General features: G+C 44.1%; 1 protein-coding gene across 1 annotated transcript; it reads right to left on the reverse strand.

Annotated features, from left to right (window-relative positions):
• Window positions 1-247: 247 nt before the first annotated feature.
• Window positions 248-25,457, reverse strand: NLRP9 (NLR family pyrin domain containing 9). The gene is given in 10 exon segments (XM_068992999.1): window positions 248-380; window positions 1,749-1,919; window positions 2,691-2,861; window positions 5,266-5,436; window positions 7,878-8,048; window positions 9,433-9,565; window positions 15,037-15,061; window positions 15,094-15,259; window positions 20,536-22,099; window positions 25,178-25,457. Coding segments are annotated over 10 exon segments (2,985 nt in total).
• Between the last annotated feature and the right edge of the window lie 2,069 nt (window positions 25,458-27,526).

Consider the following 27,526-nt stretch of genomic DNA (forward strand, 5'->3'; position numbering starts at 1 on the left):
TGTCTACATGTATTTCTTTTCTTCTACACATTGCAAGACAGGATAGGAACTTTAATGGGAGGTGGAGGATTTAGGCACAGACAGTCAACCCCACAATCACATCACTAGAATACTGTGAAGGAAGAACCCCAGAATCATCAACTGGCCCTGATGAACCATTTACAGGACAGGGTGCGTCAGGAGGGGAGATGCCAGGGTGACCGAGGGGGACACCTTTGTGAGAAGATTACTTCAGGACGTGCCCTTGTCAGACAAGTACACCCCTGAGTCTGCCCTCATCGTGAGTCCAGAGATGGTGTGAAATGATGAGGTTGGGGTTCATCTCTTCCACGTGCGTCAGCATCATCTTAATCTCCTCATCATATGAAGATTTGTTCAGGCTGGGAAAATACAAAAAGAGAAGCTGTGTTGACTTGATACATGATTTCTGCCCTCTCTACACCCCAATGGCTAGTTCCCCTTCACTCTTTCCTGGGATAGTTGTGCAAAGGATCCATAAAATCCTTCCTAGAGACTAGGAAAGTGAGCAAGAGGGGCGTGAACCATTTGTCCCTCCCCTGCAGGTCATCAGGGTCTTGGCACATGGAAGGCGCTCAAATGTTCATTCTATGGGAGTCAGCTACACACACTCTAAATGCAAACATAATGTTTCTCGAATTTATGGTTGCCAGAGGGGAAGGATGGAGGGAAGGGATAGTTTGGGAGTTTGGGATGGATATGTACACACTCCTACATTTGAAATGGAGAACCAACAAGGACCTACTGTAGAGCGCAGCGAACCCTGCTCAGTGTTATGTGGCAGTCTGGATGGGAGGGGAGTTTGGGGGTGAATGGGTACGTGTATATGTATGGCTGAGTCCCTTCACTGTTCACCTGAAACTATCACATTTGTTAATCGGCTGTACCCCAATACAAAATACAAAGTTAAAAAAAAAAAAACCATAATGTTCCAAACAATATTGACTCCTTCTCTTCAAGAAATGTACTTCTGTGTCAAGACCCTGCTCTGTCCTTGATGGAAACCCTCCTGGCTCTGAGCTGCGGTTGCACTTTTTCAGGCAAATTAAGTAGGAGATGGTGTTTTTAGTAAAGGAGTCATTCTTGCCTGGCGTGATTCTGCTTGTCAGGGGGTATTTGACATCAGGAACCTTTAAAAAAATTTTTTTCAGAGATAGATACGATGGGCATTCTTTTTAAAAGTTAATTAAAATTTTATTGAGATATACCTGACATGCAACATTGTATAAGGTTAAGGTTGAAATACATTGGTTTGATATGTTTATATACTGCAAAGTGATTACCATCAGAACGTTAGCTAACATCTCTACCAGATCACACAATCTCTCTCTTTTGGTGGTGAGAACAATTAAAATCTTGTCTCAGCAATTTTGAAGGTTTTTTTTTTTCTTGGTGCTGGGGGGCATGTGGCTTACAGGATCTCAGTTCCCCAACCAGGGATTGAAGCTGGGCCACGGCAACGAAAGCGCAGAAGCCTAATCACCAGACCACCGTGGGAGTGCCTGAAGTTTGTATTTCTGGTCATCATCTCTCAAAGGCGGTGCCCCAGGGAATGGAACAAGTGGGTTGAGACCAGAGACGCTCGACCAACATCCTGCAATGCACAGGATAGCCACCCCCTGTAAAGAAGTCTCCAGCCCAAATGTCAATGGTGCCAAGACTGCACAAACCTACAGTGGTCCCACCCCCCTCGGGGGTCACTCACCACTGAGGGGACAGCATCCACTCACCCAAGCACTTGCAGGCTGCACTCCAGACTGACCAAGGCTTCACACAGCACTGCCGCCCCATCATAGTCCAGGGTGATCCATTCCAGGTTCACACAAGTCAGCGATTTGCAGGTGGTGAGAGCCGAGGCTAGGTCCTCACAAGAGGCAGGGCTGAGCTCGCAGGCCTCTAGCCTGCACAGGGGGACACACCAGCATAAGGTGGGCTGGCATACACACCACCTCGAGGTGCCAAGGTCACGCCTCTGAGAAGAGATGTTGCAATCTGGATAAGTGGGTCTCAACTGGGGCACACAGTGTGTCTGCAGACATCTGACACGTGCGAGGAGTCCTGCTAGCCTCCCGTGGGTGGAAGGAGGCCAGAGTTACAGCTAAACCTCCCTCAATGCACAGGACAGCTCACTTCACCACCCAGGCCCAGGGCTTCCCTGGTAGCTCAGTGGTGAAGAACACGCCTGCCAATGCAGGAGACACGGGTTCAATCCCTGGTCCAGGAAGATCCCACATGCCACGGAGCAACCAAGTCTGTGAGCCACAGCTACTGAGCCTGTGCTATCAAGCCCGGAATCCGCAACTTCTGAAGCCTGTGTGCCCCGCAGCCTGTGCTCCACGAGAGAAGCCACTGCAAAGAGAAGCCCGCGCACCGCAGCTAGACAGTGGGACCCGCTCACCCCCACTGGCTGCAGTCAGAGAGCGCCCGTGCACAGCAACGAAGACCCAGAGCAGCCAAATAAACAGATAAAACTATATATAAAGAACAAAACCACCAAGTCCCACATGTCAGCCCGTGGCAAGCTGGAGCAAACCCTGGGTTCATGGCTGGCATTTTACTTAACAGATTGCTTCATTGCACTTGTTTTTAAACTTGCATCCCGTTCGTCCCTTTCACTCTCCAGCTTTTCTTCTTGAAATAGGTAAGCTTTCCCACCATCCATGGACACTCACCCGAGGTGCTCTAATTTACACTTAGGGTGCTTCAAAGCTTTGCATAACTGTTTGGCGCCAGCGTCGTATATCTTATTGTTCCCTAGTTTCAGGGTTGTCAGTTTTTCACTGTGGACAAGAACAGTAGCGATGTCCACACAGCAAACAGAAGTGAAGTAGCAATTCATCAGCCTGGAGGAAAAGAAAAATACAAGTGGATCTGATCCTGAGGTCCAACCTGTAATGGCTTCACTTATGTTCACTTATTCCTGTAAAGGAAGAAATACTCAAGTGTTCCTGAGATGCTGACGATGGTGATGGAGATGATACCAGAGACGACGATGAGATGATAGAGACGACGATGATGATGATGACAGATGAGAAAGAGGATAGAGATTGTAATGATAATGACCGAGATGATGGGGACAATGACAGAAGTGATGATAGAGACGACACAACGCAGTTCCTCCCCTTTCTGCCCTCTGCCCAACCCTGGGCTCCCTGCACTCTCCTTCCTGCCCAGTCTCTCCCCTCAGGGACCTCTGTTCCTGCTGGTTGTAATGCTCTTTATCCAAGTATATGCTGAGTTATCCCCCTACTTCCTTCAAGTCTCTGTATACACAGCGTGTTTTGGGAAGGACTTCACTAAATATCTCACATAATTTGGTATCTCCTGTGTATCTCCTGTCTCCAAGCTCATGGCTCCTCACAGTATTGTGCCCCACTCACACAGTATGCAAGTGCGTATACAGAATATACATATGTACATACACATGTGTGTAAGCCTGATGAACGTGTATCTGTGTATGCAAGCATGTGGACACATGTATAGACGCATTTATGCACACATATATGTCTGCTATGTACATATATGGAATACGTATAGAGGGTATATATGTGTGTCTATGTTCTCAAGCAGGAATGATTTTTGCTTCCTGCCCCCAGGCGACACTGGGCAGTGCCTGGGGACATTGTTTGGCTTGCCACACAGGGACAGGCTGCTACCACCATCCCACAGTGCACTGGACAGTCGGCCTCCCCAGGAAAAAACCATCTCAGCCTAAACGTCAATAGCTAACATGCTGTTGATCTTGTTGTTGAGTTGCAAAGTTGTGTCTGATTCTTTGTGTCCCCGTGGGCTGCAGCACACCAAGCTTCCCTGTCCTTCATTATCTCCCAGAGTGTGCAACTGGTGACATGTACCCACTACCATATGTAAAAGAGATAACTAACAAAGACCTACTCTGCAGCACAAGGAACCAATCAGTGCTCTGTGCTGACCTGCTGCTGCTGCTGCTGCTAAGTCGCTTCAGTCGTGGCCGACTCTGTGCGACCCCATAGACGGCAGCCCACCAGGCTTCCCTGTCCCAGGGATTCTCCAGGCAAGAACACTGGAGTGGGTTGCCATTTCCTTCTCCAATGCATGAAAGTGAAAAGTGAAAGTGAAGTCGCTCAGTCATGTCCGACTCTTCGTGACCCCATAGACTGCCCCCAACCAGGCTCCTCCGTCCATGGGATTTTCCAGGCAAGAGTACTGGAGTGGGGTGCCATGGCCTTCTCCATGGCGACCTGAGTGGGAAGGAAATCCAAGAGGGGATATATGCACACACATAGCTGACTCATTTTGCTTATAATGGGAACTAACACAACATTGTAAAGCAAATATACTATAACAAAATTTTTTTTAAAAAACAGATGAGTGGACAAAGAAGTTGTGGTACATACATACAATGGAATATTACTCAGCCACAACCTAGAGCCTGATATACAGAGTAAAGTAAGTCAGAAAGAGAAAAACAAGTATCGAATAATATACGCACTTTTTTGGAATCTAGAAAAAACAGCAGTGATGAGCCTATTTTCAGAGAAGAAATGGAGACGGAGAGAACGGCCTGGTGGGCACAGTGGGGAAGGAGACGATGGTAGCGCAAACTGACAAAGAGGCACAGACACATATACACTGCCACGTATAAAACGGGCCTCCCTGGTGGCTCAGACGGGAAAGAATCCGTCTGCACTGCGGAAGACCTGGGTTCCATCGCTGGGTCGGGAAGAGCCCCTGGAGGAGGCAATGGCAACCCACTCCAGTATCCTTGTCTGGAGAAGCCCCATGGACAGAGGAGCCTGGCGGGCTACAGTCCATGGGGTTGCAAAGAGCTGGACACGACTGAGTGACTGAGCAAGAACAACATGTATAAACCAGATAGCTAGTGGGAAGCTGCTGTATAGCCCAGGGAGCTCAGCCTGGCGCTCAGTGATGACCAAGGTGGGTGGGATGAGGGGAGGAGGCTAAAGAGCAAGGAGATTATATATGTAATTAGGACTGATTCACACTGATGTATGGCAGAGACCACCACAATACTGTAAAGCAATTATCCTCCAATAAAAAATCAACTTGAAGAGGTAGAGTAAAAAAAAAACCAGACACGCATCTGCCAGGAAGCCTCAGAAGTAGCAGGTGGGGTAACCACTGAGCCTTGCTTTTTTTTCTTTTTCAGAAGACTTCATGCTTTTCCTCTCTTCCTGTTCCTTTCCTGGGCTGCCAAGAGCCAAAAACAAAACCAAACACTGACATTCAAACTCCAGCCAGGCGTACCATAACTCCTGTAGGTTGCAGCTTGGGTGCCTCAGTGATTCACACAAAGTTGTCACTCCCTCATCTTTCAGGACGTTTGAGCCCAGGTCGAGAAAAGTCAGGGATCTGTTGCCCAGAAGGACCTGGGAGAGGTAGTCACAGGCTGCAGAGGTGAAGCAACAGTGCGACAATCTGCAAAGGCACACACATCATCCGTCAGCCTACGCAAGTCCTGTGTTCTCGTTCAGTCGCTCAGTCACGTCCTGCTCTTTGCAACTCCACGGACTCTAGCCCTTCAGGTTCCTCTGTCCATGGGGTTTTCCAGGCAAGAATACTGGAGTGGGTTGGCATTTCCTCCTCCAGGGGGGTCTTCCTGACCCAGGGATGGAAACCGAGTTTCCTGCATTGGCAAGCGGATTCTTCACCACTGCGCCACCTGGGAGGCCCACATAAGCTCCATAGGGTAATCTTTTCATGAAACTACATGGAAAAACTTTCTTGTACCCTGTGGTCATTTAGAAAAATAAGAGGATTAAAATGTGGAGCAGAGGTGACTTCCCTGAGGGTACAGTGGATAGGAATCCACCTGCCAATGAAGGAGACAAAGGTTCGATCCCTGGTCTGGGAAGATCCCACATGCCTCGGAGCAATGAAGCCTGTGAGCCACAACTTCTGAGCCTGTGCTCGCAACAAGAGAATCCACTGCTCACCGTCACTAGAGAAAGTCTGTGCGCAGCCGTGAAGACCCAGCGTGACCAAAACTAAATTTAAAAAAATTTTTTAATGTTGTAGCAAGGGGAATCTAAAAAGAAATGATACAAATGAACTTAGGTACAAAACAGAAAGAGACTCACAGACTTAGAGAATGAACTACAGTCAGGTGGGAAGGGATGATCAGGGAGTTCCGGACAAACATGTACACACTGCTGCATTTACAATGGAGAACCAGCAAGGACCTACTGTAGCGCACAGGGAACTCTATGGCAGCCTGGATGGGAGGGGCGTTTGGGGGGAGAATGGATACATGTATATATATGACTGAGTCCCTTTGCTGTCCACCTGAAACTATCAGAACATTGCTAATCAACAATAATCCAGTTCAAAATAAAATGCTAAAAAAAGAAAACGTAAGACTTTAACGGTCACTTAATATAATCTCCAAATTTTCCATGACTCTACAATTATGCCTTCCCTACATATCTCCACTTTCTGCCATTTTACATTATACTGAATTAATACCTTGCATCAAAAATTTTAAGTTCTAAGGTTTGTTATAAATAGACTTTTCATATTTTTTAAAATTTATTACCCAATTGACTTTACAAAAAACTTAATGCTTTCTATTATACTATAAATTTGCCCACTTTGCAGAATTCTGACCTAATGGAATACATTTTTTAAATCCGCACATTTGTTTAAAATGGTATTAAACATTTAAATACTAAAAATATTAACTATTTGAAGAAAAAAAAAAAAAGGTTGAACATTAGAGGAATGGGGTAAGGGTTTTAAGAGAATTTTTGTGCTATTTTTCCAACTTTGTTCCAAGCCTAAAACTAGTTCAAAATAAAAAGTATAGAAATAGATTGAACATTTTTTCTTTTAAAGTTACTAGTGACTTTCTTGCATCTTCAGTAGTCTTTCATTTTTAAGGAATAAAGATTCAAGTTTAAAAACAAAAAAAAAAGTTAAATGATGTATTTTAAAGAACTCTTAGATAAATATATCCCACTTAAATTACCAGCTATTGAATATGCTTTAATTTTATTTACTGAATAATATCAGGCAAGATTTAATAGCCAAGTCCTTTCATCTTCCAATATGTAATTTCTTTTGTGCCTGTAAATATTTCTTGGTCTAAATTGTTATAGTTCAGAGTTTTCTCTTATTTTTTTAATAGTTTGGTTTTAATGTTTAATGTTCCTGGAACTTTAGTATTGACTTTTTTATAATAAAAAAAATCATCTCAGTAATAATATTCTAGCCTTCTTCTATTGTAAATGCCACTTTGGGTGTGCATGTAATACTTATGTCTATATACACACCTCTGGACACGCACACACACAAAAGCTTTGTTTCTAGACTACCTATTCACTTCCATACACTCCGGCTTGCTTGCTCCCTTCCCCCACTTTAAGGTATTCTTTTGAAATTAACACTAAGTTTCTCCTGTGGCCCCCCTGGGTAAATAGACAACCCTTTCTATTGCCACCGACAAAGAATCAGTTTGGTTTATAGAAACTCCAGGCCAGAAAGAGGTGGGGACACTGGGGGTGGGGGAGGGGTCCAGTGATAACCAAGGACGTGTGAAGCCCCACACCTGCAAGTAATCAGATGAATCCCCCCCGCCACCAAGCACCCAGTATACCTACAGAAGCACCAACCGTCTTTATGATAACCTGGGCACCAAGCTGGGTGCTAAGGGCTCGTCTTGCGTCTCTAGAATTCATCAATTCAACCTCAGGCACCCCTGCGGGGCAAGCCCGCTTTGCTGGACCGTGCATGGCGTGGGGGCAGTCCGCGGCTATCCCCCCGGCCTCCCCTGTAGGGCAAGCCCGCTTTGCTGGACCGTGCGTGGTGTGGAGGCGGTCCGCGGCCGTCCCCCCGGGCTCCCCTCCCCGACACCGACTCACAGCAGCGCCTCCAGGGCACAGTCTGGGTTCTTCAGGGCCTCACACAGCACCTGCACCCCATCGTCCTTCAGGGCGTTCTCGCACATGGAGAGAAGCTTCAGCTTCTTGTTGTGGACGAGAACAGAGGCGATGTCTTCGCAGGCTTCACCCGTGATGTCACACTTCCCCAGCCTGCGGGAGAGACGGGTGGTGGGGGGCGGCCGGGATGTTTACAGGGTGTCTGCACAACGGGCCCTGGACCACCTCAGGGCCTCCAATCCAGCGCCTGCCAACTCCAGACTCTTTAAAAAGCAGAGGTAATTACGCGATTCTCCGCATGAGTCCCTGTTGCGTTCCACTCAAATTAGAAATGCTTTCAAATGTGGTTCTGGAGAAGACTCTGGAGAGTCCCTTGGACAGCAAGATCAAACCAGTCAGTCCTAAAGGAAATCAATCCTGAATATTTATTGGAAGGACTGATGCTTAAGCTCCAATACTTTGGCCACCTGATGCTAAGAGCAGACTCATTGGAAAAGACCCTGATGCTGGGAAAGATGGAAGGCAGGAGAAGGGAGCGACAGAGGATGAGATGGTTGGATGACATCACCGACTCAATGGACATGAGTTTGAGTAAACTCTGGGAGATAGTGAAGGACAGGGAAGCTTGGTGTGCTGCAGTTCATGGGGTTGCAAAGAGTCGGACGCGAGTTAGCCTGAACAACAACAAAGCAAGCCTATATGTTCAAACAACTCATGCATGGACCCTTCCTCTCCCTTCTGATGAATCTTGATAGGTGAAATTAACCAAGTGCACGTGATCTGTCAGTCATATTACTGGTGGAGAGAAGAGTATGTCTTCTTGGTGGGTTTAACAAGTTGCTTTTGTTTATTGCTATTTCTGCTACTTCTCTTTGTTCTTCCTGCTGAAAAAAAGACTGAGTCTGTTTAGAAATACTCCAACGAGACTAAAGGCATCCCAGATAATTTTCAGGAGAAAGCAATGATTTGACCCACTCCAGTATTCTTGCCTAGAGAATCCCAGAGACAGAGGAGCCTGGTGGGCTGCTGTCTATGGGGTCGCACAGAGTCGGACACAACTGAAGCGACTTAGCAGCAGCAGCAGCAGCAGCAGTGATTTGGGGGAAATTACTTTCCCTCTATCCTCTGTTATCTGCCAGATTCCAAGATGACATTTGTGATCATCCATAACCTTTCTCATTTTAAGTCTCTGTTTAAGTCTCATATAAGTCTCTCTCATTTTAAGTTTCTTCAAGGGAAAAGAAACTGGAGTTATGGCTTTGGTAGGATTGGTTGAGAGGAGAGTCAAGGAGAATCAGATAAGGCATCTGTGAGGTCATTCAAGTGAGCACAAAAGAAAAGATGGGACAGACCTTCTGAGAGGAAGCTTTGCCCTTGAGAACCCATCCTTCCTCATCTTAGTAGGAGGTCTACTGATACTGAGACGGACGTGGTGAAACACGTGAGAAACCACGACAGGAAAGGAGATAGGCGTGTTTGATCTGCCGAGTTCACACAGAGAAAAATCTACATCATGGAGGACAACCCCGAGACTCACATGAGCTCTTCTATGTTGCACATTGGGTGTTTCAGCGCCTCACACAGCTGCTTGGCATCCATATGGGAGAGGCTGCTGCCACAGAGGTTCAGGTGCTTCAAATGAGGGTTATGAAGAATGGCCTTAAATAATTCTAGGCTATTTGCCAGATTCGAAGCAAAGTTACACCTACAAAAGAGGAAGAAATACGGAAACTCATGAAATGAAGTCCAAAGCAAGATACCTCTTACACAATTCTTCCGACTTTTCATGCTTAGGCTCCTAATATTTTTTTTTAAATATCTGGTTTGTTATTGTTCAGTCACTAAGTCATGTCCAACCCTTTGCAACCCCATGGAATGCAGCGCGCCAGGTTCCCCTGTCCTTCACTATCTCCCAGAGTTTGCTCAAATTCATGTCCATTGAGTAGGTGATGCTATCTAACCATCTCATCCTCTGCCACCTTCTTCTTCTTTTGTCTTCAATCTTTCCCAGCTTCAGGATTTTTTCCAATAATTTGGCTTTTCTGGTTGTGTATGTGTGTGTCTGTGTGTTAAGTCACTTCAGTGTGTCTGACTCTTTGTGACTCCATGAACTGTAGCCCACCAGGCTCCTCTGTCCATGGAATTCTCCAGGCAAAAATACTGGAGTGGGTTGCCATGACCTTCCTGTCCCCAGGATTGAACCTGTGTCTCTTACGTCTCCTGCACTGGCAGTTGGGTTCTTTACCAGTCACGCCATCTGGGAAGCCCTCTTCTGGTTATTTCCGCCTATGAATTCTCTCTGGGATCTTTGGACACCAGGTGCTTAGAGGTCTCCTGTTTCTGCCTAGTCCCTCCACTTCTGCATTCCACCACAGATATTATAAGGAAACCAGACTGAGCCCATGTTAAATTCTTGGCACCAGGTTTGTGCCTCCTTGCACTCCTATATCTGGCAATACGTCCCATGTCCAAACAAGATTGTCTTCCCCAAGGAAAGGATCATTTCGGTCTAAAATTTTTAATGGTTTTTTTTTTTTAAGGCAACAATTTTTTTAAGTTTTGTTTAAAAAAAAAAATTAAAAGGAGACGGTATATGCCCTGGTTGGAGACCCAGGCTCTTGAGGTTGAGAAAACTGGATTCAAATATTTGTTTTTCCCCTGGATATTCTGAAGGTTGGGTAAATTAACTTAATGGTGGAGGTTCATCACAAAGCAAGTAGATCATGATGGTTCAGAAATTACCATTTATTGCCCCCCCCCATAGAGGAATGGATAAAGAAGATGTGTTACATTCCATATATACAATGGAATATTACTCAGCCATTGACCCGGAGGGATGGTGTGGGGGGCGGGGGGGAGGTGGGAAGGGGGTTCGGGATTGGGAACATGTGTACCCCCACGGCGGATTCATGCTGATGTGTGGCAAAACCAATACAATATTGTAAAGTAAAAAAAATAATAAGAATAAAATTTTTAAAAAGAAATGAAATAATACCATTTGCAGCAACATGGATGGACCCAGGGAATGTCATAACGAGTGAAGTAAGTCAGACAGAGAATGAGAAATACTGTATGACATGCCTTATATGTGAAACCTAGAAAGAAATGATTCAAATGAACTTGCTTACAAAGTAGAAAGAGAGTCACAGACTTGAGAGAATGGACTTATGGTTGCCAGAGGGGAAGGGATAGTTAGGGACATTGGGATGGACAGGTACACACTGCTAGATTTAAAATGGATAACCAACAAGGACCTACTGTAGAGCACAGGGAACTCTGTTCAATGTTACGTGGGAGCCTGGAGGGGAAGGGACTTGGAGAATGGATACCTGTATCTGTATAGCTGAGTCCCTTTGCTGTTCACCTAAAACCACCTCAACATTGTTAATCGGCTCTGCTGCTGCTGCTGCTAAGTTGCTTCAGTCGTGTCTGACTCTGTGCGACCCCATAGATGGCAGCCCACCAGGCTCCCCCCGTCCCTGGGATTCTCCAGGCAAGAACACTGGAGTGGGTTGCCATTTCCTTCTCCAATGCATGAAAGTGAAAAGTGAAAGTGAAGTCGCTCAGTTGTGTCCAACTCTTAGAGACCTCACGGACTGCAGCCCACCAGGCTCCTCCGTCCATTGGATTTTCCAGACAAGAGTACTAGAGTGGGGTGCCATTGCCTTCTCTGGTTAATTGGCTCTACCCCAATACAAAATAAAAAGTTCTTAAAAAAAAAACAAAAAAAACCCTCTAGGTATGATGATGATTCATTTCTGTGTACACTGTGAAGAGGAACTGTTTTCCTCAGTTTGGAACCCCAGGGTCCTTGGAAGGACATGCACATTTTCATTCACACCTTCACTCAGGTGGTTTCAGATACCTGGTCTCCTCCTTTACAGAGTCATCTGCCCCGTTTAAAATCAACAACCAATCTCTCAATTATAAGACCACTAGTCCTCATTTTTCAATAAACTGTATAGACTGGAGAAGACTCTTGAGAGTCCAAGGAGATCAAACCAGTCAGTCCTAAACGAAATCAACCCTGAATATTCATTGGAAGGACTGATGCTGAAGCTCCAATACTTTGGCCACCTGATATGAAGAGCCGACTCGCTGGAAAATATCTTGATGCGGGGAAAGATGGAAGGCAGGAGGAAAAGGGGATGACAGAGGATGAGATGATTGGATGGCATCATTGACTCAATGGACATGAGTTTGAGCAAACTCCAGGAGATGTGAAAGACAGGGGGGCCTGGCATGCTGCAGCCCATGGGGTCTCAAAGAGTTGGACACGACTTTGTGACTGAACAACAACTGAACTGATGTATGAGCAAGTCAGTCCTCTACTTTCTTTTTGACAGAGCTTCCAGAAGAAATAAAACAACAACACTGCGACGAGGTCCATTTTTTACTATCCATGCAGGATCTAGAGCAATTCATTTATGAGTCCGTTTCTTTCTGTGAAGTGATAAACCACTTCCAGAATGCAAGGATCCATACATTCACTCGACCTCAGTTTAAAGAGTGCCTGGAAAACTCTGTATTTTGCTGGCTGCTGGAGACATCAGGGTAAACAAGAGAGAGATCTTTTCTCTCTTCATGGTGAATTAGTCAGAGAAACACTGTGTCTCAAGACCACCCCCAGCTGTGGTGGGTTCCTAGGCTCACAAGTTTTGGTATATGGCAAGCGACACTTAAGCTGAAGGAGGAGTTAAAATTTAGCTTGAAAGTGATAAGCTTGCAGAATTGAAGACAACAGGATGGCCTAGGGCAAACCAAGTTACTCAAAGTATCAAAGAAGGCCATCATCAAAAAATCTGCAAATAATCAATGCTGGAGAGGCTGGGGAGAGAAGGGAGTTCTCGGCCACCTCATGCGAAGAGTTGACTCATTGGAAAAGACTCTGATGCTGGGAGGGATTGGGGGCAGGAGGAGAAGGGGGCAACAGAGGATGAGATGGCTGGATGGCATCACCGACTCGATGAACGTGAGTTTGAGTGAACTCTGGGAGTTGGTGATGGACAGGGAGGCCTGGCGTGCTACAATTTATGGGGTCGCAAAGAGTCAGACACGACTGAGCAACTCAACTGAGCAAAGGCGAATGGAGATTTTAGGTTTTAACCTAAAAACAGAGCTACAGCAATTCCACTCCTGGGTATGTATCCACAGAAAACCATAATTTGAAAAGGCACACGTACCCCAATGTTCATAGCAGCAGTATTCACAATAGCCAAGACATGAAAGCAACATAAATGTCCATCGACAGTTGAATGGATAAAGAAGACATGGTCCATATATACAGTGGAATATTACTGAGCCATAAAAAGAATGAAATCATGCCTTTGCAGCAACATGGATGGACCTAGGGATGATCACACTAAGTGAAGTGAGACAGAGAAAAACAAATACCATGGGACATCACTCATATGTGGAATCTTAAAAAATAATGATACAAAGAGCCTTATTAACAAAACAGAAACAGGCTCACAGACTTCAAAAACAAACTTATGGTTACCAAAGGGGAAAGGTCGGGGGGAGGAATAGATTAGGAGTTTGAGATGAACACATACACACTCCTGCTTATAAAACAGATAACCAACAAGGACCCACTGTGTAGCACAGGGAACTCTACTCAGTACGCTGTGATGATCTGTATGGGAGAAGAGTCTGAAAAAGAGTGGACACATGTATGTGTGCCTGTGCGCTAAGTTGCTTCACTCCTGTCCAACTCCTTGTGGCCCCACGGACTGTAGCCTGCCAGGCTCCTCCGCCCATGGGATTCCCCAGGCAAGAATACTGGAGTGGGGTGCCATGCCCTCCTCAAGGGATCTTCCCAACCCAGGGGTCGAACCTGAGTCTCTTACGTCTCCTGCACTGGCACACAGGTTCTTTACCACTAGCACCACCTGGGAAGCCAAGACACATGTATGTGTATGCATGTTTGCATGTATGTGTCTATGTGTGTGTGTGTGTATATATATATTTAACTTTGCTGTGCACCTGAAACTAATACAACATTGTGAATCAACTACAGTTCAATATAATATAAAAGTTAAATTTTAAAAATTACACGGAAAAAAGTACATTTCTGTACTTAAAGGCAGTCTCTCCATTAGAGAAACATCTCCTCTCCTTGACTTCTTAGCTGTCATAAAAAGCAGTCTTTCCACCATAGAAAGAAAAGCATCAGAGAATTACTGTGATCTTCACTATGCTTCTGGTATTTGTTTTGTAAAAAGGTCATGATGAAATTGCTATAAGGATTACAAGACAGAGGAGATGGTGCATATAAAGCAACCAGCTCAGGGCCTAAGAACTGTTCTATACACACTACCCATTCCATGCTATTCTTATTATTTCTCTCTTTTATGAACTTAAGGCCCTTTTATCACCTGTCCTCAGCACCTTCCTCCACCATTTCCTGGGAAACATCTATTCTCAATCCATCGGCATCCAAGCAAACATCACCAACTACCAGGACTATCTGCTCTTGGGCTCCCCAAGCAAGTTTTATGTCACAGTTAAAACATCTGTGACAGAGAAACTGAAATGGGGACCTCAGTGCAAACACATTGCTAGACCAAAATACACAGTTGTGTCACCCAAAGGTAACACCAAGTTCCCCAAAATGCCAATTCTGCTTCGGAAACAAAATAAGATTTCTCTGGGCTTCCCAGGTGGCTCAGTGGTAAAGAAGCTGCCTGCCAATGCAGGAGACGCAGGTTCAATCGCTGGGTAGGGAAGATCCCCTGAAGGAGGGCACAGCAACCCACTCCAATATTCTTGCCTGGAGAATCCCATGGACAGAGGAGCCTGGCGGGCTACAGTCCATGGGCTCGCAAAGAGTCAGACACAACTGAGAGACTAAAGAGCAAGAACAATGAGATTTTTCAGCTAATCGTCTGCACACAAGTGAGCTGATGCCGTGGGAAGGAAGGTCTGGTTCTAGGGACCACTCACAGCAGAAAAAAGGAAGATTTGTCCTTTCTCACCCAGGCTCTGTAACCTGGCAACCAAGCTTCTTGAGCACATTCCATCTTCAAGTCTCCCTGTTTGCCCAGTTTGTGTCTCACTCAGTGAAACATCTTAAATCAAGGAAAGCGCTTAGAATTTGCTTTTGACCCATGGGATTGTAGCTCAGGTTTTCAAAAGAAACCAGAGTGGGAAAAAACGACACTCCGCTATTGACTTAAAGAACAGGTGAAAATCTGACTTACACGAACTTGCGGAGTTTACAGACGGGTTGAGACAGCGTCCTGCAGAGAACAGCTAGAGAGGCCTCATCGAACTGACAGTTCTCCAGATTTAGCATCTCGAAGTCCTCGCTAGCGGTGAATGCTGAGCACACATCCCGCCAGAGGGTAAGTTTCTCGATGATGCTGTGGGAAGACAAATACCATGATTCTCCCGTGGCTCCACTCAACTCACTCCTTAAACCGCTAAAAATAGGGCTTCCATCCCTGATGGCTCAGTGGTAAAGAATCCACCTGCCAATGCAAGAGACACAAGCTTGATCCCAGATCTGGGAAGATCACGTGCCTTGGGGCAACTAAGCCCGTGTGCCATGACTACCAAGTCTGAGCTACTGAGCTCACGTGCTCTAGAGCCGGTGCTCTGCAACAAGAGAAGCCCCCGCAATGAGAAGCCCGCACACTGCAACTAGAGAGGAGCCCCTGCTTACTACAACGGAGGAAGCCTGCAGGCAGCAAACAAGGACTCAGCAAAGCCAAAAACAAATAAATGAATTTTTTGATAAAGCCAAAATAGAGTTGCCATACAATCCAGCAATTTCACTCCTGGGCACATATCTGGAGGAAACCAGATATATTCAAAAGGATACATGCACTCCTATGCTCACTGCAGCACTGCTTACAATAGCCAAGACATGGAAGCAACAAAAATGTCCATCAACAGATGAATGGATAAAGATGTAGTGTATATACATACACACAGGTACGCACAATGGACTATTACTCAGCCATTAAAAAAGAATGAAATAATGCCATTTGCAGCAACATGGACAGACATGGAGATTACCAAAGTAAGTGAAGTCAGTCAGGCAAGAGGAAGGCAAATATCATGGGATATTGCTTGTATGCGGAATCTAAAATAATACAAATGAACTTATTTACAAAACAGAAACAGACTTCAAAAACAAACTTACTCCTACCAAAGGGGAAAGATAGGGGGAGAGAGAAATAAGGAATTTGGGATTGACACATATACACTACTATATATGTTTGTTCATTTATCTTTTTGATTCCACATAAAAGTGAAATTGTACAGTACTTATCTTTCTCTGATTTATTTCACTAAGCATAATATCCTACAGACCCATCCATGCCATCATAATTGGCAATATATCGATTTTTATGGCAGAGTAATATTCCATCTATCTATATCATATCTTTTTAAATTTATTTTTTAAGTAAAAGATAATTGCATTACAGAATTTGGTTGTTTTCTGTCAAACCTCAACATGAATCAGCCATAGGTCCGCTCCCTCTTGAACCCACGTCCCATCTCCCTCCCCATCTCACCCCTCTAGGTTGGTACAGAGACCCTATTTGAGTTCCCTGAGACCTACAGCAAATTCACGAATTGGCTATCTATTTTACATATGGTAATATAAGTTTCCATGTAACTCTCTCCATACACCTCACCCTCTCCTCCCCAGCCCCGTGTCCATAAGTCTGTCCCTTATTGTCTGTTTCTCCATTGCTGTCTTGCAAATAAATTCTTTGGTACTATCTTTCTAGATTCCATATATATGTGTCAATATTCTGGATGGCATCACTGACTCAATGGACACAAGTCTGAGTGAACTCCGGGAGTTGGTGATGGACAGGGTGGCCTGGTGTGCTGCGATTCATGGGGTTCCAAAGAGTCGGACACGACTGAGCGACTGATCTGATACATATGTATATATATCACATCTTCTTTATTCATTCATCTGTTGATGGACACCTAAGTTCTTTCCATACCTTAATAAGGCTGCTACAAACATTAGGGTAGATACAAAAGACCTCATTATGGGCAAAATAACCTGTAACTCTGTATGATGACAGATGTTAACTGGTCCTCAGATGGTAAAGAATCTGTCTGCAAGGCGGGAGACCTGGGTTCAATCCATGGGTCAGGAAGTTCCCCCGGAGAAGGGAATGGCAACCCACCCCAGTATTTTGGCTTGGAAAATTCCATGGGCCCCTGGCATGCTGCAGTCCATGGGATTGCAAAGAACTAGACAAAACTGAGCAACTAACACTTTCACTTTTCATGTATGGTGAAAGATATTAACTAGACTTTCTGTGGTGACCATCTCACAGTATATAAAAATATTGAAAATTATGCTGCAACCTGAATCCAGTATAATATTGCATGTCAATTATATATATTTTTGGCCGTGCCACACAGCACATGGGATCTTATTTCCCCAGTCAGGGATCAAACCCATGTCCTCTGCAATGGAAGCATGGAGTCTTAACCACCAGACCACTAGGGAAGTCCCTCAATTATACATTAATTTTTTTTAAATGACAATGAAAGAGGGTATGTGTTTGACACCTAAAATGTGAGCTGGGAGCCTGAGCCTAATGAAAGAATGCAAGTTAAAATCAGCCCAGGGATGCAAGGATTCTTCAATATTCACAAATCAATCAATGTGATACACCACATTAACAAATTGAAAGAGAAAAACCATATTATCTCAATAGATGCAGAGAAAGCCTTTGACAAAATTCAACATCCATTTCTGATACAAACTCTCCAGAAAGCAGGCATAGAAGGAGCATATCTCAACATAATAAAAGCCATATATGATAAGCCCACAGCAAACATTATCCTCAATGGCAAAAAACTGAAAGCATTTCCCCTAAAGTCAGGAACAAGACAAGGGTGCCTACTCTCACCACTACTATTCAACATAGTTTTGGAATTTTTAGCCACAGCAATCAAAGAAGAAAAAGAAATAAAAGGAATCCAGATTGGAAAAGAAGGAGTAAAACTCTCACTGTTTGCAGATGACATGATCCTCTACATTGAAAACCCTAAGGACACCACCAGAAAATTACTAGAGCTAATCAATGAATATAGTAAAGTTGCAGGGTATAAAATTAATACACAGAAATTCCTTGCATTCCTATACACTAACAATGAGTAAACAGAAAGAGAAATTAAGGAAACAATTCCTTTCACCATTGCAATGAAAAGAATAAAATACTTAGGAATATATCTACCTAAAGAAACAAAAGACCTATATATAGAAAACCATAAAACACTGATAAAAGAAATCAAAGATGATACAAATAGATGGAGAAATATACCATGTTCTTGGGCCAGAAGAATCAATATAGTGAAAGGGAGTATACTATCCAAAGCAATCTATAGATTCAATGCAATCCCTATCAAGCTACCAACAGTATTTTTCACAGAACTAGAACAAATAATTGCACAATTTGTATGAAAATATACAAAACCTCGAATAGCCAAAACAATCTTGAGAAAGAAGAATGGAACTGGAGCAATCAACCTGCCTGGCTTCAGGCTCTACTACAAAGCTACAGTCATCAAGACAGTATGGTACTGGCACAAAGACAGAAATATAAATCAATGGAACAAAATAGAAAGCCCAGAGATACAATCTCTTTAACAAGTGGTGCTGGGAAAACTGGTCAACCACTGTAAAAGAATGATACTAGAACACTTTCTAACACCATACACAAAAATAAACTCAAAATGGATTAAAGATCTAAATGTAAGACCAGAAACTATAAAATTCCTATAGGAAAACATAGGCAAAATGCTCTCTGACAAATCTATGACTCACCTCCTAAAGTAATGGCAATAAAAGCAAAAATAAACAAATGGGACCTAATTAAACTTAAAAGCATTTGCACAATGAAGGACACTATAAGCAAGGTGAAAAGACAGCCTTCTGAATGGGAGAAAATAACAGCAAATGAAGCAGCTGACAAAGAATTAATCTCAAAAATATACAAGCAGCTCTTGCAGCTCAATTCCAGAAAAATAAATGACCCAATCAAAAAATCGGCCAAAGAACTAAACAGACAGTTCTCCAAAGAAGACATACAGATGGCTAACACACACATGAAAAGATGCTTAACATCACTCGTTATCAGAGAAATGCAAATCAAAACCACAATGATGTACCATCTGATGCTGGTCAGAATGGCTGCTATCAAAAAGTCTACAAACAATAAATGCTGGAGAGGGTGCAGAGAAAAGGAAGCCCTCTTACACTATTGGTGGGAATACAAACTAGTACAGCCACTATGGAGAACAGTGTGGAGATTCCTTAAAAAACTGGAAATAGAACTCCCATACGACCCAGCAATCCCACTGCTGGGCATACACACCAAGGAAACCAGAATTGAAAGAGACACATGGACCCCAATGTTCATTGCAGTGCTGTTTACAAGAGCCAGGACATGGAAGCAACCTAGATGTCCGTCAGCAGATGAATGGATAAGAAAGCTATGGTATGTATACACAATGGAATATTACTCAGCTGTTAAAAAGAATGTATTTGAATCGGTTCTAATGAGGTGGATGAAACTGGAGCCTATTACACAGAGTGAAGTAAGTCAGAAAGAAAAACACCAATACAGTGTATTAACGCATATATATGGAATTTAGAAAGATGGTAATGATGACCCTATATGCAAGACAGCAGAAGAGACACAGATGTAAAGAACAGACTTTTGGACTCTGTGGGAGAAGGCGAGGGTGAGGTGATGAGAGAATAGCACTGAAACATGTATATTATCATATGTGAAATAGATTGCCAGTCCAGGTTTGATGCATGAGACAGGGTGCTCAGGGCTGGTGCACTGGGATGACCCTGAGGGATGGATGGGGAGGGAGGTAGGAGTGGGGTTCGGGATGGGGAACACACGCAAATCCATGGCTGATTCATGTCAATGTATGGCAAAAACCACTACAATATTGTAAAGTAATTAGCCTCCAATTAAAAAAAATAAATTAATTAAAAAAAAATAAAATCAGCAAAGAGAAAAGACACATTGGCAAAATCTGGAGGAAATCAGGCACAATCTTCTAAGTGTGCCTTCCCAGTGGAATTATCAGGATATGCTAAAATGCTATGGGGGGAAGGGACAGGGAAAACTGTTCTGGCCACAATAAAAACTGCTTAGCTTTCAACCTGACATTGGCCCTATGAAGTAAGACGCTGACCCCTGTTTATACAGATGGGAAAACTGAAGACTCACAGTTCATGGTCACAACACTAGCAAACAGCAGTGCAAGGACTCTAACCAATGTCTCTTTGACTACAAAAGTCACGTTTTTAAGTACAGAAGGTACAATGTTTTATGAAATACCCATTGGGGGCTGGAAAGAAAGTAAAAAGTGAGACTGTTAGTTGCTCAGTTGTGTCTGACTCTTTGCAACCCCATGGACTGTAGCCTGCCAGACTCCTCTGTCCATGGAATTTCCCAGGCAAGAATACTGCAGTTGGTTGCCATTCCCTTCTCCAGGGGATTTTCCCATCCAGGGATCGAACCCGGGTCTCCTGCACTACCCGGGTGGATTCTTTACCATCTGAGATACCAGGGAAGCTCATCTGGGACTGGCAAAGATATGGCACGTAGGAGAGGGATTTAATACATGGACTTACTTTGAGATGCATCCAGACTCATCTGGGAAGACATGTTCCATACACAGGTGAAATTTCTGGAGACTATTGCAATGTCTCAGACAGGCTGCACATATTATCAGTTCCTCTTTGGTTCCAATATAAATGTCAATGTCTTTGAAGAAATTCACCACTTGGGCTACAAATTCTGGGTCCTGGGTCTCAAACAAACAATTGAACAAAGCCTGGAAACTCACCATGACATTATTGGGGTCATACTGACTTAAAGTGTCAAGACTTTGTGTTATTTCCTGCTTTATCTCTTTGGACAGTGGAAAACCAAAGGACGTCTCCAGCCTGTTGGTCATCCTTTCAGTTGAGAACACAAACAGGAATACCGCTGTCCAGGACAAGTGGGAGTAGTGTTCGCTCACGGCCCTGGTGATGAGCTGGGTCACATTTCCAATGACCGAGTGAGGTGGGTCTTTGGGTCGTTTGAACATGTAGAACATGGCGGCACAAAATTCTTGGATACAGGTATGGATGAAGGCAAGGCAGTCACCACTCCTGTGAAGAAGTTTCATATCTAACCACATCAAGGTGTCCGATTCGGACACCCCGTTTCTCCTGAGGTCCTCGGGGCAAAACAGGAACGTTCGAGTCCACATACCCTCGGCAGCCAAGGTACACAGGCTTTTCAGACAAGCTCTTCTCTGCTTCAGTGGACAGGTCTCACTTCCTGATTTGAATACTTTCGTGAAGAAAGACACATACAAACCAGTGATGGTTTCAGAGTCTAGCTCCAGGTCTTCTCCTTTATCCAGCTGACACTTCAAGCCGGTACAGACCAGCCAACAGAGAAAGGGGCTCTGGCACAAGACGAAGAGTGACCTCTTCTCCCTCACAAAACTGAAGGCTCTCGAGGATGCGTCATTCTCCTGGAAGTAATGGGAGAAATACAGCTTCCTTTGGTGCTCGGAGAACCCCAAGAGAAAGATGCATTTAATGTGCTTCAACAAGGAGTGGTTTTTTCTCATCCCCATCTTGCTGAGTGCGAGGAGCAGAGAGCATTCTGGGAGCATCTGTTTCTGTAGCAGGCTCCTCAGGACAACCTGCATGGAGTGTGGCTCCTCCCAGTCTTCACAGAGGTCGGTGTTGCAATCCAAGTCAAACTTCAGTTCCTCCACGCCATCCAAGATAAAGAGAATTCTCTCTGGTTGGGAAAAGATGTCTTCAATGGGCTCTGAAGACTCAGGCCAGTCCCTGGAGAGCAGCTCCACCAGGCTCATGTCCGTCACACCATTCATTTCACGGCCCGTGAGGAAGAAGACAAACGAGAACCTGTCCCTCCATAGGTTTCCCTTGGCCCACTCCAGCATCACTTTTCTCAGAAGGGTTGTTTTTCCAATCCCTTCCGGACCGTGCACGATCACAGTAGGTGAGGACTCTCCAGGCTGGAGGGCGGCAAGGTAGACAGCGTTCAGGAATTCGTACTCGCTCTTTGTGGTCTCTCTGTAGAAATCTTCAGGAACCAGAAGGCAGGCCTCCTTCTCCCATAGGACTTGGAATTTCTGCTTCATGTGGCTTCTATATGGGTTTATCGTCTCTGAATTAACAGGGACAGAAGAGAAGACAATTAAAAAAAATACACCCCATATTTGGTACTGAGAGCAAACCCTGTGGATTTACTCAAACACACATGCAAAGACTGACGTATGCCCATGGGGGACCAGGCTCATAAACTTAAGGGCTTTTTTTCTTAATAATTTTTATTGAAGTATAGTTGATGTACAATGTTGTTAATTCCTATTGTACAGCAAACTAATTTGGTTATACTTATACATTCATTCTTTTTTAATATTCTTTTCTACTATGGCTTATAGGGTTTTTTAAATTAAAGGGTAATTACTTTATAATGTTGTATTATTTTCTGATGTACAACAACGTGAATTAGTTATATGTATACATATATCCCCTCCCTCTTGAGCCTCCTTCCCACTCCTCTCCTCTCACCTCTCATTACTCAAAATACTGAGTAAAGTTTCCTGTGCTATGCAGTAGGTCCTTGCTGGTTATCTGTTTTATACATGTTCAGTCATGTCTGACTCTTAGTGACCCCATGGACCATAGCCTACCAGGCTCCTCTGTCCATGGAATTCTCCAGGCAAGAATACTGGAGTGGGTTGCCATTTCCTTCTCCAGAGGATCTTTCTGACCCAGGGATTGACCATGTCTCCTGCACTGGCAGGTGGGTTCTTTGCTGCTGAGCCATCGTGGAATCCCTAAATATCTGGGTCATCACAGAGCATCAAGCTGAGCTCCTCGTGCTACACAGCAGCTTCCCACTAGCTGTCTGTTATACATACAGTAGTGTGTATATGTCAGTACTACTTTTTCAACTCATCCCACCCTCTCCTTCTCCCAGTGTGTCCTAAGAACCTAGGAATAAAACTATCACATGACCCAGAAATCCCACTGCTGGGCATAGACCTAGAGAAAAACATAACCCCCCCCCAAAAACAAAAACCTACCCCAGATTTTACACAGAATATGAACACCTGGGGATTACATTTCAAACTGGAAGAACACTATCTGCCCTGTCAAGAATTCATAAGCACTGCTATTTATTTAGGGATTCCATGATGGCTTAGCAGCAAAGAACCCACCTGCCAATGCAGGAGACATGGTAGGGTCAGAAAGACATTTTGGAGAAGGAAATGGCAGCCCACTTCAGTGCTCCTGCCTGGAGAATTCCATGGACAGAGGAGCCTGGTAGGCTACGGTCCATGGGGTCACTAAGAGTCAGACACAGCTGAACATGCATGCATGTATAAAACAGATAACCAGCAAGGACCTACTGCATACCACAGGAAACTTTACTCATTATTTTGTAATAACTCATAAGGGAAAAGAATATGAAATATATATCTTATATAATTTATGTACCATATATTTATGTATATTGTGCATTATAATACATAGTATATAAATTATATGTCAGAAAGGTCCCCTGGAGAAAGAAATGGCAACCTACTCCAGTTTTTCTTGGCTGGGAAATTCCATGTTCAGAGGAGCCTGGAGGGCTACAGTCTACGGGGTTGCAAAGAGTCGGACACAATTCGGCGACTAAACAACAACAAATTATTACTAATATATTTAATGTATAATATAAATTATATATCACTTGGCTATACATCTGAAACTAACATTATAACATAAATTAGCAATAATTCCTTTTAAGAAATCATAATAAACCATGAAAACAGATAAAAGAGAACCTTGAGAGCAGAAAAATAAAATATAAAGAAATATTGAAAGAGTTTCCATGTTCATGAACTCCAATTTAAGATCAAACACTTACTCAAAACTAAATTTAAATATATGTGTGTGTATATATATATACATATATATAAAGATAAAAAAATTAATGGGTGATTTTGTCTGGTATTTTGTCACTTTATTTGCCAGGATTTACAACTCAACTGATCTTAGTCTCTGAGGGAAAAAAAAAAAAATAGCGTACTCTCCCAGAGGAGGATGTAAAGCCCTTCAGTGAGTCAAAAATAACTGGTCCTGAACCAGATGTGTCCCTTTTAGAAACGTCATCTAACATGCGGGGACACTGTTAGGTCTGCATTTTTCTCATTTGCAAACCTCAGAGTCGTAGTAAAAATGGAATGACGTCACACATGAAAAGTGCTTCCTGTGGGAGCGGGGGCATCTGCTATTTCCTCATCTTAGGATTCTGCCTAGTTTCTTGTGCAAGTCTGGTGAAAAAGATGTGACCTCTATGGGAAAAGAACCTTAGAAAGAGTGGACACATGTACATGTATAACTGAGTCACTTTGCTGTGCAGCAGACAATAAATAACATAACTCCACAAGTCAACTCTAGTCCAATAAAAAAACAATATTTAATCAAAAGAAGGGTGGAGAGGGTGGAACAAATGAAGAGAGTAGTATGAAAACATACACAACCAGGTGTAAAACAGCCAGTGGGAATTTGCTGTGTGACGCAGGGAACTCAACCTGGGTCTGTGTAACAACCTAGAGGGGTGGGATGCGGTGGGAGGTGGTAGGGAGGCTCAAGAAGAAGGGGACATGTGTATATACCTATGGCTGATGCATGTTGATGTATGGCAGAAACCAACACTACTGTCAAGCAATTATCCTTCAATTTAAAAAAATAAATTTTTTTAAAATTATTTTTTAAAAGAAGTGGGTCAGAAGCATCATGGAATTCCATCTCAGCAGTCCTGGTGACACAGACACTAAGCCCCAGGTGCTCAGTCGCTCAGTCGTGTCCGACTCTCTGCAACTCCATGAACTATAGCCCACCAGGCTCCTCTGTCCATGGGATTCTCCAGGCAAGAATACTGGAGTGGGTTACTATTTCCTTCTCCAGGGGATCTTTTAAACTAGCATTGACTCAACTTGGAACAGAAAAATGAGGAGAAGACGCTTAGATGAAACGTCTGAGGACATTATTCATCCACTCTGGCCCATGAGTGACCAGAGCTGGCTTGCAATTCTACTATTTCCAAAGGTCCTACTGACCCCTAACACATTCTCAACAGATGGAGGCGTGGCAGCTAACTCAGTAACAATGTGAACTTCATTAGAAGCTCCCAGTAAACCAGCCACCCCCGTGGGTCCCTCCCCCCCATTCCTTCTAGGACACTTACGTCGGATCTCGTTCCGAGCCTTCCTCCATAGATCATCCCGACTGATCTGAAGAAACAGACTCAGGGTCACGTCCCAGGCCAGTTTTCCTGGGTAATGCTTGCTCAACAACTTTGACACATTTTCTCGTGAAGCCTTCTTTAGTTCAGTCCACGGGATGGGCTTGAGTTTGAATTTCAGAGGTTCTTGCTTGAGGAGCTCCTTAAATTTCCAGAACTCTTCCTTTTTGAGCTCCTCCAGGTACCACAACAAGCCAAAGTCAGAAAAAAAAGAATCGGCCATCTTGTCATGGGATTGCGGAGCTGGACTTCTCCAACCGGTGGGGGGAGGGGGAAATTCTCAAAAAGAAGCAATTGGTGATATGATACCTGGGAAGTAGGGTGTCATGACGAAGTTAAATCTCAACAGATGTGGATATCATATCATGCATTTCTTGTTTAAAATCTATCTTCCCAGCTTCACTTGGCAGGGGGGAAGTACCCCCATCCTTTCTCAACATTCCAAAATCACATATGTGAATTCAGTGCTAGCAACTGAAAATGTGGCTGATACTAAACCAAATTCCCTGGACTGCAAGGAGACCAAACCCGTCAGTCCTAAAGGAAATCAACCCTGAATATTCACTGAAGGACTGATGCTGAAGCTCCAATACTTTGGCCACCTGACTCAAATAGCCAACTCATTGTAAAAGACCTTGACGCTGGGAAAGATCAAGGGCAGGAGGAAAAGGGGGTGACTGAGGATGAGATGGTTGGATGGCATCACCGACTTAATGGACATGAATTAGAGCAAACTCCGGGAGATAGCGAAGGACAGGGAAGCCTAGCGTGCTGCAGTCCGTGGGAGAGAGGATTGTTGTATGGCAGAAGCCAACACAACATTGTAAAGTAATTATCCTCAAATTAAAAATAGAAATAAGAATACAAATGGAACTCTGTTGCTTTGTTAGCATTGTTTGTTTCATGCAGGCAAGGGTCAGCCTCAAGATGTGTTGTTAAAATAAAAATCGGAACTACCTGGGGGGCGGGGGCAGGGAACAGGTTCAGTTCAGTTCAGTTCAGTCGCTCAGTCATGTCCGACTCTTTGTGACCCCATGAATCGCAGCATGCCAGGCCTCCCTGTCCATCACCAACTCCCTGAGTTCACTCAGACTTACGCCCATCGAGTCCGTGATGCCATCCACCCATCTCATCCTCGGTCGTCCCCTTCTCCTCCTGCCCCCAGTCCCTCCCAGCATCAGAGTCTTTTCCAATGAGTCAACTCTTCGCATGAGGTGGCCAAAGTACTGGAGTTTCAGCTTTAGCATCATTCCTTCCAAAGAAATCCCAGGGCTGATCTCCTTCAGAATAGACTGGTTGACCAGCAAAAAAAAAAAACTCGAGAAACATGGAGATTTAAAGAGGGAACGTGCTGGATACACAACCTCTCTGTGAATTTAAATGCTTTTCACTTTAGTACACCCTTGCCAAAACAAAGCGGGGGAGACCTGGCCATTTCTGGTACCCCTCTCTCTGGTCCTTTAAGCACCCCCTGACCTACAGTAAGCGCTGAGAGTGGAAAATGAAGGAAAAGAAAGATCAGCGATAAGACCTCCTCACCCAGTCTGGTCCCTGGTCCTCCTGACTGGCACCCATCAGGGAGCAGCTTGAGATGTAACGGCTGTGCCTGCTCCTGATTGGTCACAAAATCTCTCTCTTCCCATCGGCTGGCGAGGCTCTTGATTGATGAGTCTCAGAAGGTGATGGAAAACCGGGCTTGTTTTCTCACCTCAGGTGTGAATGATCTTGCTTCGGGAGTTGCTGGCTCCTGGATATTCACTCCCATGAAGCTGTTCACAGCTCTCTTTCTACTATCTCATCACTGGGCTGAACTGAACAGTCTTCTCTCAGTATCGCTGATGCAAAGTGTGGAGACTGGGGTCGGGAACCTTCCGCTCATCCTCTGAGTGTCTACCTTCTCAGATGCTGTGTGCTTCCCAAGGGAGCCTATGGTGTGTGTCCTCTCAACTTTCAGAGCAGCACCTAGATGAAGCATTCATATATTAGGAAATCAATGAATATTCCCAAGTAAACTAGCTCTAGATGGAAAGGGCAGAAATTAGAATTAGCAAATGCCTTTTTCTATTGTGATAAGAACACTTCACGTGAGACTTACAATCTTAAATTTTTTTTTAATTTATCTATTACTTGTTGAATTTTTGGCCACACCCCTCAGTATGTGGGATCTTAGTTCCCTGACAAGGGATTGAACCCACAACATATGCATCAGAACCACTAGATCAACAGGGAAGTCCCACTCTTAAATATTTAAGTGTCTGACACAGTATGGTTAACTATAGGCATGTTTTGAAT

The sequence above is a fragment of the Capricornis sumatraensis genome, chromosome 20 (assembly GCF_032405125.1).
Source record: "Capricornis sumatraensis isolate serow.1 chromosome 20, serow.2, whole genome shotgun sequence".
In the NCBI taxonomy this organism is placed as follows: domain Eukaryota; kingdom Metazoa; phylum Chordata; class Mammalia; order Artiodactyla; family Bovidae; genus Capricornis; species Capricornis sumatraensis.